This window comes from Emys orbicularis, chromosome 4 (assembly GCF_028017835.1).
Source record: "Emys orbicularis isolate rEmyOrb1 chromosome 4, rEmyOrb1.hap1, whole genome shotgun sequence".
Lineage (NCBI taxonomy): Eukaryota > Metazoa > Chordata > Testudines > Emydidae > Emys > Emys orbicularis.
In genome coordinates, this window is record NC_088686.1 from 133,995,700 (window position 1) to 134,009,960 (window position 14,261).

General features: G+C 44.3%; 1 protein-coding gene across 3 annotated transcripts in view; it reads right to left on the reverse strand.

The window, feature by feature from the left end:
• Nucleotides 1-14,261, reverse strand: part of ANKS1A (ankyrin repeat and sterile alpha motif domain containing 1A) — a 162,575-nt gene that overhangs the window by 31,087 nt on the left and 117,227 nt on the right. For 2 of the 3 annotated variants that reach the window (XM_065404507.1, XM_065404509.1), the window contains exon 1: nt 8,688-8,891. In XM_065404507.1, the coding sequence (XP_065260579.1) occupies nt 8,688-8,891 (204 nt within the window). Of the gene's footprint in view, nt 1-8,687; nt 8,892-14,261 lie in introns of those variants that run through there. The other variant, XM_065404506.1, reaches the window with a different exon arrangement.

Below are 14,261 nucleotides of genomic sequence, written 5' to 3' on the forward strand. Positions count from 1 at the left end.
AAGAATGGTGTTCTGAGTCTGGTTGTTAATGTTGCGGGGTTTGTGAGGAAGTCAGTTGTGTTGTGGAGGAAGCTGGCCCTTTGTGCACTGAGTGGTTTGAGGATGGTTTCCACGAGTCTTGATGTACCTTCAGTAAGAGTGCTGTGGCCAGCATATGATGGTTCTGCCAGCGTTCCCTTGTTTGTGCATCTCGGGAAGCATGTAGAAGATCTCTGAGGCGAGTTCGTGGGGAATGAGTTTGTAGCGTTTCTCCCCGAGTTGTTTGGGCAAAGATTTGATGATATCCTTAAACTCCTGGTAGTGACCAAACCAGCAGACAAAGGGAACGCCATCATAGTCCTCAACCATGAAGACTATGTTAGCGAGGCCAACCAACAACTCTCGACACCACCTACTATAAAGAACTCTAAGACGAACCCAGACCACAATTCTCCTAGATATTTAAGGGTACCTTGTCTCTCTAATATCCTGGGACCAACACAGCTACAACAACAACACTGCATTCATCTCGCTATTCATGTCTGTCTATTTTATTACTGGTACCCCCATCTTAACATGTTAGGTCAAGTATTGTCTGATCTTGCAGATTTGACAAGTTACAAAATTGCACAATTCTGTTGGCGATCCCATGAAGCATGCAATATTTGGAAACATATACAATCTGTAAGTCATTTACTCTTTTGTATGTGTCGTTGCTGGTTTATGAAAATCAACAAATAATTAATCCCCAAAGAAATCTGTGTTCCTCCAGAAAAGCCCATTTCTTTCTGGACTCCAAATAGTGTTCAGGCAGGGTGGATAAAAATCAATTATTTAATAAATCAATCAATCAAAAATTGGATTTTTTTTATTAAAATCAGATTTTTTTGATAAAATGCTTTTTGAGGAAAAAACCTATCTAAAGATAGTTTTAATTAAGATCCATTATAGCTCAAAGATCTCTCATCATGGAATAGGGATTATAAATTCTAATTCTATAGTATGAGACAATATATTCATGTAATGTTTAAGAAAGTTTTGTAAATGAGTTCCAATAGTTCATGGATTAGGGACCCAATCTTATGGGGTTCCTATATAGATTAGTTCGGTTAATCTTTCTATTTACCCTATGGGACTCAGTGCTCAGTCTAGAAGATACCATCAGAGATGCTTAGGGCAGGTCTACACTTACTTCCTGGTCCGGCCGTAAGCAATCGATCTTCTGGGATCGATTTATCGCGTCTTGTCTAGACGCGATAAATCGATCCCGGAAGTGCTCGCCGTCGATGCCGGTACTCCAGCTCGGCGAGAGGAGTACGCGGCATCGACGGGGGAGCCTGCCTGCCGCGTCTGGACCCGCGGTAAGTTCGAACTAAGGTACTTCGAATTCAGCTACGTTAATTGCGTACCTTAGTTCGAAGTGGGGGGTTAGTGTGGACCAGGCCTTAGTTTTGCAGTTCTCAAACTGTGGATTTGTGTCTCCAGAGATAACATGCTTGTTAACAGCAAAAATGTTTTTAAATAAATAAATAATAGAGAGAGGTGAGAAATAACAGACCTCAACCCTATTGTCCCTCTGCAAATTTGTGTACAGAGTCAATCCCTTACCTCTCTCTAAAAGTGCAAAGTTTCAAAAAGTTCAATGAATAGAAGATTGTTGGGGGTGGAATAGATCTGGACAAGGAGAAGAAGTCTGGAGATAAATGTGAGAAGGGACTAGAAACAAAAGTGAAATTGTTTGAGTGGCATATTCCAGAAGTCTTGAGGTCTTTCTGAGTGTAACCTTCATTGATTTGAGATCTACCATATGATTCTCTCACCAGAAGGGAAAACCTATAATGGCAGCAGGCCGTAAAGGAGACCCAGTTTGGGAATAAGAACCATTCAAGAAATGTGTTTGCTGTTTTAAAGAAAGTCGCACCAGTGAACTGATGGAAGTCACTTAAGCACTTGGATTCAGAGACTGTTGAAGTGATAATCTCACTTTTAACAGCAGTAGCGTCTTCTGCCAGTGTAGAAAGAATATTTTCTTCCTTTGGACTAATTTGTTCCAAATTGAGAAATCGTTTGGGACCTGAAAAAGCAGGAAAGCTTGTTTTTCTTTTCCAGATTATGAACAAACAGGAAAATGAAGGTGAAGACGACTGAGTTAGCTGCAGAAGCCAGTATTTTAAGTTTCTCACATTGACCTGGCTGACACAGTCGATTTAATTTTTGTTGTTGTTTAACTATTTCATTTAACTATTTTAGTTAAACAATTTTAACAAAAACAAACCTGATTTTAAAAAACTTGACTGTTTAAATTCAAAAATTCATATGCTTGTTTTGTTAAATTATTATATGTTTACTGTTGAAGAAAAAAATCCAGAACACATAACATTGTTGTTTTAGTTAAATAAAACAATTCAAATGTCTGTCGGGTGATGTTCTCCTCCTAATACAGCCTGGCAAGAAAACCCTCCAAATATTAATGATTAACCTGCTGAACTGGAGATAGTTCACCTCCCAGTGACTTCATAAATATCTGCTTCAATTACCTTTGGTAAATGAAATAACCAATCATTCATTTTCTGATATAGCTGTAAAACTAATCAGAAAAGTTTTCAAAATAAATCACTTAAATGTATAGTGTGTTCCTTCTAAAAATGAAACCTACATCTATCTCTGAGTTGTGAAGAATATGTATTAAGGTTATAACAACCAACAAGAATGCACTTTTATGTAGAAACCCATGATTAAATAGAGTCTTCCTGACTAATGATTTAAATCAAATCCACCGTGTTCAGGTGAGAGATTCACTATAATCCTATGCAGTAAATGTCATATTTCACCAGCTCTCATCAAAGTGGGACTGAGCAGTGGCAGAAGCCAAGCAGCCTCCGGACATAGAAAGCCTGGGTTTTACACATAGCTATAAGTAGAGGTTTTCCATTCCTAAACCAGAGCCTTAAAAGCAGAGCGACTGGGAGAAATCTCCGCTCCTCAGTTACAGTACATCACAGCTTTTCACTAAAATGGACTCCATCTTTTCTTTTTATTGGAAAACCTATAAAAGGTTCATGGCTCACATTACAGTTTATGTCTCAAACGGTTGTCTCTTCATGATAAATCTGGGGGAAAAGAGCTCTCCAAAGACTCTTTTGGTATTCAACGCCACTCATTAAAAGGCATAAGTGCACCTTGACAGGGGAAAACGTGCTGATTCCCAAACTAACTGACCACCTCCTTTCAGCTCACATTGATTCTCCACTACATTGCTGGAGATATGATTTTCACAGAGCTGTTACTAGACTGCAGCAATACGGCTGATTGTACATCTGCAGACCAGAGAGGGAGGCTGGCTGTGGGTCACCTACTGATCTCTGGTCTTGTGAAAGCAACGCGATTGCTATTCTTGGAAACTCCACAAACAAACTCAATCCGAACCCCCTGAGCCCTCCTGCCTTCCCAGATTAGATCAGTAACATCTAATCTAAAAAATCTATTACATTCATGGAACACCTTTCTTCCCAAAATGATTAACATGCTACGTATTCAGAAATCATTTCACACCCATCCTCGGAGCGAAGCAAGTATCGAACCATGCTGCACAGTGGTTTAGAATGGCAAATTAAGAATACCTGATCCAACTGGATTTTAGGTGAACAGTAATTACCCAAACTGGTATGCAACTAGGACACCTGGGGGCTAACTGCTCTTCTGAAAAGCATCACAGGAGTTTTGGCAGCCCAAGGTTTTCAGGACACTGGTTTTGCATTTTATTCAAAAAATCATCCCTGTCACAGCACAGTGGCTGCTGCCACCACAGGAGGTGCTGGTTCGGTACTGATTTAAAGGGAAAGGTGTCACCTACTGAGATGCCAGCTCCTGCACTACCTGGATTTTCCCTGAAGGACTCCCATTGAAGTACTGACCCAGCCAACACTGCCTTGCATATGAGATCGCACCCTGAGGTATCCAGAGACCCTCTTTCCTAACTGCACATTGGTGACATTTAGGAGCCCTTTGTTTCCTCAAGTGATCTTACTGAGTTTTTACTTCTACTCATTCTTCCCATGGGAAGCCATTTGCAGCGATCAGGTCATCTTACCGTCATGGGCAGTGAACTCTGTTGTATAAATAACCCTTCTCCCTCAACCCCTAAATAACCTCCCTCAACTCCACACAACATTCACTGAAACTTACTGCAAATGGTTTTCCCTGCTCCAGAATACACTGAAACAGCTGTGTGTTCTCTTCCATATTGTAATGTTTAATTTTGCTCAAACGAACTAATACTGCCAAATGAAATTGTACAAGCACATACTGGATTTACTTCCTGTCACCCCAAGACAGGCTGTAGTTTTGTTAGAATATTTTTTAAAATTCTGCTTTAAACCAGGGCTGTAAACTGAACACCTTTCAAAGGGAAATTAGACTAAATAGATGCTCTGGGACGCTATAACCATATGACAGATTGGCAGCAGTTACACATGTAACTGTTTGTTCTTGTGATGTTTTCTTGCTTACCCAACGTTTAAGAGCCTGTTATTTGCTCACAAATGGGCCACCTGGGGATTAAGGCATCCAGGGAAACATTCTTTGCATACTGAAAACAAAACTGCAACATGATCTACTTTGGATAATGTGATGCAGCATCTAATATAAGCAACAAGAACATTTCAATATCAAAAGATGCCAACTTTTTAATTTTTGTTACTAAAACTTAATTAGCCTTATAGCCCATCTGGCAATTTGTAAGCCATTACCCAGCATTCTTTGCTACTCTTTACACTGAATATTTCGAGGCTCACTTCTGAGGCTCTAATCAGGATTAATCCTCACATAAAAACTGCTTAAGAACTCCAGAAAAAAAAAATCCCTCTTCAGTTAGAAACATTCTTCATTAGAGCTGAAAAATTAGGCTGTTAATAAAGGAAACATTCAGTCATGGAGAAAAGTCATGTACAGGCTGATTCTGTGGGGGCTAACGAACACATCAGAAACCTTTGATAACTCCATTGCGTTAGACTTCCAAACACTAACATCTACCACCTCTTTAATAATTCAATCTGATTTAGTGCAAATCCATCACTGAAAAAATACTCCTAAATAATTTGTCCCTCATATGTACAGCGCCTGACGGCATTGCGCTATGAATGAGCATCAGGAAAACAAATTGGAACAAGAAGTGGAGAAGAATTTTAAGACCTGTACATTCCTACTGTGCTTACTGTACCAGCTTCAAGCTCCAATCAGTCAAAGGAAAGGCAACCCAGCCCTAACATGGATCCCACTAATTGCTCACTGGTAACGAGGGACGAGTAATGAAGGAACACCAGTAGCTAGGGTTTAAATACGATTCTTTGCTACCTTATGCTGGGCTGAGTTCTAGAGAGCGAAGGGCTCTAGTCATTCAAGACAGGCACAGCGGCAGTAAGAGTTTCCCCTTATGTGCCCAACCCTGACCTCAAGGGATCCCCTCTGGGGGACAAGAAGATAGTTCACTTCCATGCCCACTCAACATTTGCCCTTTGTACAAAGACTAGCACCACAGTGTCAACTAGTGCCACGCCTGATAGCCGTGGTGTGGGGACAGAGGCACCTGTGCACTAGGGCCTAGACTGAGGCTCAGCCACCCATTTCACAAAAGCCAAACCACCATCAAATTACCTGAACAGGGGGGCCCATTACCATCTCCAGAGCAACCACACAATGAGGCACTAGCAACAATAAAAGAAAGAAGTGCAGAGATCTAGCATCACAAGACTGCAAGAACAGTAAGTCTTATGGCCCACAAGAGGTATGTATTTTACACATGAGTAAAGCAGCCCAGAGGTCAATCAAGTTGCCCCATCTCGCACTGATGTCAAATCTTTGGACGGAGCCTATTGAGCCCCAGCCTGGTTCTCACCACTAGGCACACTGCTAATGTGAACACTACCTGAAACACAGGAGCGCCCAATGCTTCAGGCAGCTGAAGGGTTAATGGACACACAGCTTCTTCAAACCACAGAGTCCTGGTGAAACTGGCAAAGGCTGATAATTCTACTATCTATGCACTGTTGCCTGGTGGAGCTGTCCACGGTACTGCAGACAGCTTACAATGGGACAGTTTCATTTACACAGGACAGCCAAGCAGCACAAAAAGGTCAGAGTAAAATTAATTAAATAAACTCTAATTATAACCTTCATAGAAAGGCAAACAGAGGGGAAAATCTTACATGGGGGCAAAAATAGAAAGATGCTAAAGACAAGAGTGATCTATGGTCATAGGAAGAGACCTACATAAGAGGGGCTGAGATAAAATGTCCACCTGGATACAGATCTATATAGAGAGAGAGCACGCACGAGCTGTGGCCAGTGCAGATGCTCTGTTGAAGATGCATGAGCTACAGTAAAATCCGACACCGTCTTAGAGCTGCATTGGCTCTGTAGAGCTAACCGGAGGCAAAGGGAATGAAAGTCATTTGCCACAGAAGCAAAGAGACCTGACTGAATACTCAACAGGAAGCAAATTTGCTGGGTAAGAGTGCTATATTTACAGTATACAAGTGCGCCTTCCAGGCCCCATGTCATTCACAGGAATATTTATCCTGTGGTCCAGGCTACAGCCCAACCAGATAATTATCTTCTGCCTCACTAAACTCTCCAGTTGAAACCACAGGGAAGGCGAGTCTTTCCACTTCTCCCCCTCACCTCCCAAAGTACCTCATGCAGCACTGAACGGCTGCTGTGTTCCAGGCTCACAAGTGGGTGAAAGGCTTCACTCAGACCACAAACACGATTGATTTCCTCACACGCACAGCGCTTTGGAATACGCCTTTGTCAAACTCACTGTAGTAATCTAGCACCCCAGTATTGTACACCACTTTCATCTGCACGAAAGCAGTTCTGAGAGCACCAGCAACTCCCTCTCAGCAACAGAAGACTGAACTAGCTCTGACTTTCTGAACAGTGCGCACCATTTTAGAAGTCCTCCATTTGCAAATACATTATTGTACTTGTTGTCTTTCACGGTCCACAGTTCCCTTTGGAACACCCTTTCTTACAGCAAAGCCGCTGCGTTTCTCTTAATCAAATCAAGAGCAGACCAGAACCACGCAATTATAAGGAGCGAGTTCCACCTCCATGAGAACGCTCCCGGCTAGCACAGAGTGGAGGCATTGACGCTGATGTTACCTTGGCATTAGCCACACATTTAATGCTATAGCACTGTACTCTGGATGTGGCAATACTAACCTTAGATATACAGGTGATTTAAAGGTGAACTGCAAAGCAAGGAAAGTTGTATTATGCCCTTTATTTCACTTTAAAAAACCTGTTATTTTCCTTTTTTTCCCCCTCCCTCTTTCTTAGCAGTAGAGCCATCATGTCTCAACTTGGCTGATTTTGCAGGTGGACTGGAGCGGGATAATGACATTAAAGTGGACTGAAGCCCGAGCTGCAGTTCTCTCCACACTCAGAATAGACTTTAACTTGGCTTCGCTTCCATCTTCAACTATTAAAATGGGTTTAAATTACACTAACAAGGTTTAGCAAAGCCAAGAGGATGGAGTGACAACATCCTCTCCTGACATGCCCTGAGGAAAGCAGCAGCTTGGGAGGTCACTACTTAGATTTTAAGCTCTCTGGGGCAGGGACTGTTTTTACAAAGGGCTCCTGACCCATGACTAGGGCTCCTAGGCACAAAGGCAATACATATAAATAATATTTGACCCTCATTTTCCAGTCCTCCAGCAAAGCCAGAGAAGCCAAGCCTGGATATCCCTGAGGGCTAACTCACAAGCAGAAAACACTTTCTGGACTCCACTTTGAGGGCACCTCTCTAGCCACACGTCAGCTGCAGTTGACCTTTAAGAGTCCACCTAAAAGACCAGCAAAGACTGGTTGCCTGTTAGAGGTTCATCTTTAAAGGCTAACCTAAGCCAATGGAAACCTTGAGGATACTCTCAAGAGGCCACTTGGGAGTGGGGGTTGCCTGTTGTAAGTGCGCCCTTAGTTCAAGCTTCCCTGTATGACTGGGAAATCCAGACATATCCTGTTGCCTTCATTTCAAAATAGGTTCATTTAGATTTGTTTTAATTACACTCAATAGTGAGGGGAATGCTACATGCACAGGTGAGAGAGATCCCGATCCAACTCAGAGTTGCATCAGGCCCAGAGATTAGACTCTGGACTTCCGCGAGAGCTTGACAAATGGGGAGACAAACAACAGATTTTCTTAAAGCATTCCCTCCTAGCCAAAAGTCTTAGCATCTGTCTGGAAAAAGCTAGATGCTCTGGTTCAACTGAACACAATATACCAGACAGTCAGTCTTAGGGGTCCCCAGGATGTGGGAAGAAGGGCATAGATATCTTGTCTACACGGAAGTTGGGAGATACCTGGTGCCAGTGCTGTCAGTTTCTGTTTTTTCTGTAAAGCCACTTATCCAAAACGATCTTTTATGCCACCCCCTTATGCATGGAATAGCTCCCCCACTGCTGATGAGTGCAGATGAATGTGATTTAGCTGCAATTAAATATGAAAATGAATAATCCAGGCTACCCCTCCATGTTTCCTTAATTTATCTCCTGAACCTCCAGCAGCTGCTTCATTGGAGTGCCACAGAATCCAAGGGTCCTTGGTACAGAACATAGGTCCAGTTTGCTGCAGATTACACAGGGCCTTGTAACAAGTTTATGGATGCTGGGGAAAAACTTGGCCAAAATCCCACACAGCTACTTACCAGGAAGCGGACATCGTCAAAGCCGTTCAAAAGCAGCTTACTCTCATACTGCTGCAGGCCGATGGACTCCAGCCACTCCCCGACGCTCTGCTCCAGCATCCGCGAACCTGACGAGAGAGGAATCGGCAGACGCTTGAAAAGGGAAAAACCATTAAGTCGGTAGCAGCGGCACTCTGAGGAAGAGAGATGGCATTGCCACATCATAGTCACTATTGTAAAGAAGCCAAACTATGACCACAGTACAAGTCAGAGGGTAGACAACTCTTCTTGCACACACAGACCATGGACAATAAGCTCCTGGTGCTGCCCACGGACTGAGGCTTTAATTTGTATCCCAGTTATACTCAAAAACATCCTGCAAGAGTAAGCTGTTTAGAACCCTTTCGGGGACCATGGCATTGCATGCATGGCTTTCTGGGCTTACGCACGTTTCTTGCCAAGCATACGAGCGAAGCCCAGCCCCCAGAGGGATGCTGATCAAATCCTTGTCTCATCTCAGGGGGCAGCAAACTTTCACCCAAGGCATCCCAAGTCACAAGTGTAGGTGCAAGACCATGGTGAGAAAGCGCTCACAAATACATACAGCCGCGCGGGTCCTTTCGTCCATGCAACTTCAGGTGCAATATTCTGTACACCAGGCCAGCGAGAAGGGCCATTAATACTGGAGGCACAAAGCAGCTAGAGAGAAAATACATCTTCATGCAGCTGAGAGAGACAAACAGACACGACGGACTTTCAGAAAAGCGGTAGCAGCAGCCAGACTAGAGAACAGCTGTCCACAGGAAGACATGCAAGACAGAAATAAAGCACACAAACTGCAGCAGAAGATAGGAAGAGTTTATACTTTTTTTCCCTAAACAGTCCCGAAATAGGCAAACCATGGTAACTGGTCCTCTCTGCTATTTTGTTACGAGGAGCAGAGGCACGAGTGACAGCAAGACTGAGTTTAGGAGTCCTGGCATTGTTATTTTACCACCCATCCAGAGGCACCACATCCCTTCAGGCTGCTTTGACTGGGCTGGGCATCAGATTCAACATCCTAGACCGGAGCGACTAACTACACTGCAGCATTGGGTAAGAGTGAGAGAGAAAGAGGAATCAGCACATTTTCCACCCAATGCATTCCGTCCTGCCAGGTATTCCGCACAGGCTTGGATTTGACCTTCCTTCATTTTTCTCATCTAAATGCAGATGATGCCGTCCGAGCCACACAATCAGATGGAATGCAGCTCTGGGGAAGGAGGCATTTTAGTTCTTTGCTCCATAACTAAGCCAAAATAAAAAGGAAAGCGAACATACACACACGCTCCCCTCTTCCTGCAGTAGCTCATGTCCATGACATGCCCCGGCACCTCCTTTCAGCCATTCGATAAATGAGAAACTCATTCTTCAAATGCCCTACAGAAACCATATGGGCAAACTCTCCTTTCCCCAACCCTGAGAAAAGAGTCCAGTAACTCGTTGCTTTCCTCTAGAAATTTTCAAGACATTACATATGCCAAGGAAAGAAAAGTTCAGAGACGACCTTTGCATCCCACTCCGAGGATTTGGTATGCAAGACACGCAGAATTTCTCCAGCTTCCTAGCACATCCGTCTTTCAAGGGCATATGCAAAATAAAGAGGACCAGGAACCCGGGGTTTCTTGGTTTGAACCTTCTCATCAACTGAAGTCGCTCTGCAGATTCCAAGACATCCTTCCCACCCCCAGCAATGCCTGCACAACACACAGCTCACTGCGTTATCAGAAAGATCTTGGAGTCAGGGATCCCACTGCTCCGCTGGTCCACAGGAGAGTTCCTCTGCTAAGCAAGCCGTGATCAATACGTTCTAGAGAGCTGGCCAGCCTTTCTAACGCACACTGCCGCACCCGGGATGCAGAGCTCAAGAAAGCTTTCCGTCTCCCTTGCCTAACACCGTCCGTGCAGAGGAACAGCATCTAACCCTGGAATTCAAGCAGCAGGCTCCTGTTTGCCCAGGGACTCCATCCTTCCCCACTATCATTTCTGGTCTGTAAGCAGCCAGACAGCTGTGGTCTGTGCCAAGCAATCGATGGTGCGCCCTTGCAGAGAGCTGCAGCAGAGCGCTTTGTCTGAAGGCAGGGAGCTCCACGCTTGCTGTTCCACTCCCTGTCCTGTCTCTTGCTCTCACACTGCCTCTCCCTCCCCTTCCCTCCTCCTCCCAGCATTTCCATCTAATGTACCAGCAGTGATCAGACTTCATTATAGAAGCTGCCGAGGGAGAGGAGAAGAGGGGGGAGGAAGACAGCAGCTTTGTAATTGTCAAGCTGAAATTGCCGACTTTTCAATATTTACTCAACGATGAGCTACATGGCTTGGTTTTCAAAAAACAATGTTACCGGTTTGCTTTGACAGTTTGAAGTGATTTGCAATTTGCTTAGAATTTATCGGGTATGAGGTGCAGAAATTTCCTGCTGCCCTAATACAAGTGTGTGTGGAGGCAGCTGGGCATCAGTGAGGGGGACTGAGGCTATGTCAGCTCCTTCCTTGGATTTTTTAAAAATATTTACTCAGCCTTTGGTATATTTGCAAACCTTTCTGTCTTTAACAGTGGAGTGACAGTCAAATCTTGAAACTTGCTGAGATGCCAGCAAAACTGGTCAGGGGAGAGGCTGGATTTTGGATATTTAACACCAGTGAGGGGAGGGGGGGGATCCCAGAGATCAAACATCTGAAGTCTGCCAGCATTATTTAGAGAAGCATAAGATGCCCTTGAATAATTTATGTCTGCATATAATAAGCGGGAGAAGAGTGAATTAACCCCCTACATTGCTCCCTTGGGTCACAGCTGTAACAGAAGTCTGATCACAACTTCAGTTTACAGAGAAAGTGGAGAGACTCCAAGTCCTAAATCTAACCAGCTCCCCCCAACCCTGATAAAATTATATGCAGAGCTATGATTTCTGCTAAGAGTCTGGCCTAGGTTTCAGATATTAACACAAGAGTAAATAGACTAATTATATTTCTGATGACACTTGCTCTTTAGCAATCTTAACAAAACAGGACCAAGGTATTAAATTCCACGTAGTCATTACCCCAGGTAACGCAACAAGCTTTAAAAGCGTGAAGGTATTAGGGCTGAGTGAGCCCCCAGAAGGGTCCAGTTATGGAAAAAAGTTCCCATGTAATAACACCTGGCAATGGTTATTTAAGTGCTGACAGTGTGCTTGATGCCACACAGAGGATGATATGGTCCAAACCCTAAGAAATTTCCTTAGAGTAGACTGTACTTATGCACAGGGTCTAACAGGTGTTTTAACATGGCTTGTCTGGAACTGAGGACATGACCAATTTATGTTATAATAAGTCTACAGGAAAATCACGGGCTGTGTTCTTGGTCTTCATTGCAGTCCGACAGTACAGTTCAGATGCAAGATGCACAGGTAGGAGGGCCAAACTTCAAGCAGTGCAATTATTGGCACTGAAAGAAGGATGGAACAGGGTCTGATGGGCCAGACCATTAGCCAAATGTCCTCCAATCCCTCAAGGTGGGCTATAAACCAAATCAAGCCCATTAAACAGGATATATAGGCAAAGAGATCTAAATCAATTAGCCATTAGTTCTCTCAGATGCAGGAAATATAGCCAGTGTTGAGCACTACTGGGATTAAAACTGATTAGTCAAATACAGAATGCTAATGAGCCTCCCTCTTTGTCCAGTAAAATGCCATCCACGTTTCAAGCTTGTGTCTCCAGCTAACTGCACAGTTAACTCACAGAGTCCCAGATACACTCCCTGTCCAGTACACCAAGCCCCCCACCTACATCAGGCTGATTGATTGCGCGGAGACCACTCGTCTCCTCTGGCTTGGAGAGAGAAACCCTGCCTGACAAATCACTGTAAACCAGCGGACATCATACAGGTCTTGCCTCCCAGTGCCAGCAGCCAGAGCTGCTGTGGGCTAGGGAGCTGCAGGGTGGTGGGGTTGAGTTTCCGTCAAGGAAGCCATTCCACCCTACCCCGCCCCTGATATTTTTTGCCTTTTCAACACATGGGAAGGCAACGTCTGTGCAGAAGAAATGATCAAGAGCAGGCTGTCGAAATAAGAAACGCGAGACTGCACAAAACACACCAACTTCTGCAGGGATACAGACCACAGGCTAAATCATTGAAGCAATACAAAGCTTTTTGTTCCCAGGCCAAAAAAATGCTTTAAGACGGAGCTGACGTGGAGAATATATTGCTCTTTAAGAGCCGGGATTTCTTGATCATCCAAGCCATTGAAAAGCACTTACAGACACAGATCAATGAATACGATTCAACTGGACAGAAGGGTTTTTTCCCTGGTCTAAGATACCCCACCCTTGGGATCCGGCCAAGAAGTAGGTTGGATAGAATAGGTCATCTTCCGCAAGCCCCACTGGGAAACCAGAAGTCTGACTCCTGTTGATTGAGCAATAAGTTCTAGCCCAAACACTAAAAAAGAAAGCCATCTATTTATCTTTGGTAACGGGGGCCATATAGTTAGATCATAGAATATCAGGGTTGGAAGGGACCTCAGGAGGTCATCTAGTCCAACCCCCTGCTCAAAGCAGGACCAATCCCCAGACACATTTTTGCCCCAGATCCCTAAATGGCCCCCTCAAGGATTGAACTCACAACCCTGGGTTTAGCAGGCCAATGCTCAAACCACTGAGCTATCCCTCCCCCCATACCTTACTATCTGCATGTGTCTCAAATGTATTCCTCACAACATCCCCTCTCCTCCCCTGCCCTCCCCATGAGGCAAGGCAGGGCTATTATCCCCATTTTACAGCTGAGGAACTGAGGCAGAGAAGCTAAGTGACTTGCCCAAGGTCACATAGGGAGAGTCTGTGGTATAGCAGAGATTTGAACCCCAGTCCCCCAAGTCCTAGGCTAGTGCCCTAACCACTGGACCATCTTTCCTTCCTGTTGGGCCCTCTCTTCCCTTCAAAACAAGGATCAGATAAGTACAGTAATGCAGCTGGAAAAAGCAGGGGCTCAGAACAGATTAGTTCCATAACACACTGAGCAGGGCAAACTAGCACCCCAGGGTGCGAAACTCAGGGATTTGACTACAGATACTCTCCCCAAACGCCATCTGCTCTGGGAGAGGTCAAAATAAATCTGAGGAGCTCCTTGTCATGGTCTCTGAATGCGTGAGACGACTTGCATCATGAGTACAGCTCAGCAGACATACTGCACAACACAGGTTAAACTACAAAAGAGATGCAAAGGTTTAGCTCTGGCCTAACCACTTCCAAGACAGCTGCACTCATGCCTCCTGGCAGGAAGAAGCTGGCAATGCATTCGCCAGGTCCCAGCCACTAAAAATCATTTTGGGGGGTGGGAGGGAAAGGAGAAGGAAAGGGGAAAAAGAAAATGGAACATTTTTCTACTGGAAAAATGCTGAAATTCTCCACCTGCATGTCTAGAGAAGCTGCTACACAGAGGATCTAAAGGAAATCTGTAATACAGCACAGCCTATAGGAAAACGTATGGGTTAAGAACAAAGCAGCTGCACATGTCAGCCCATTTCTGAAAAACAAGTGTCCATTTTACCAAGATCTCCCTGCACAATAGCTGAAGCAAAA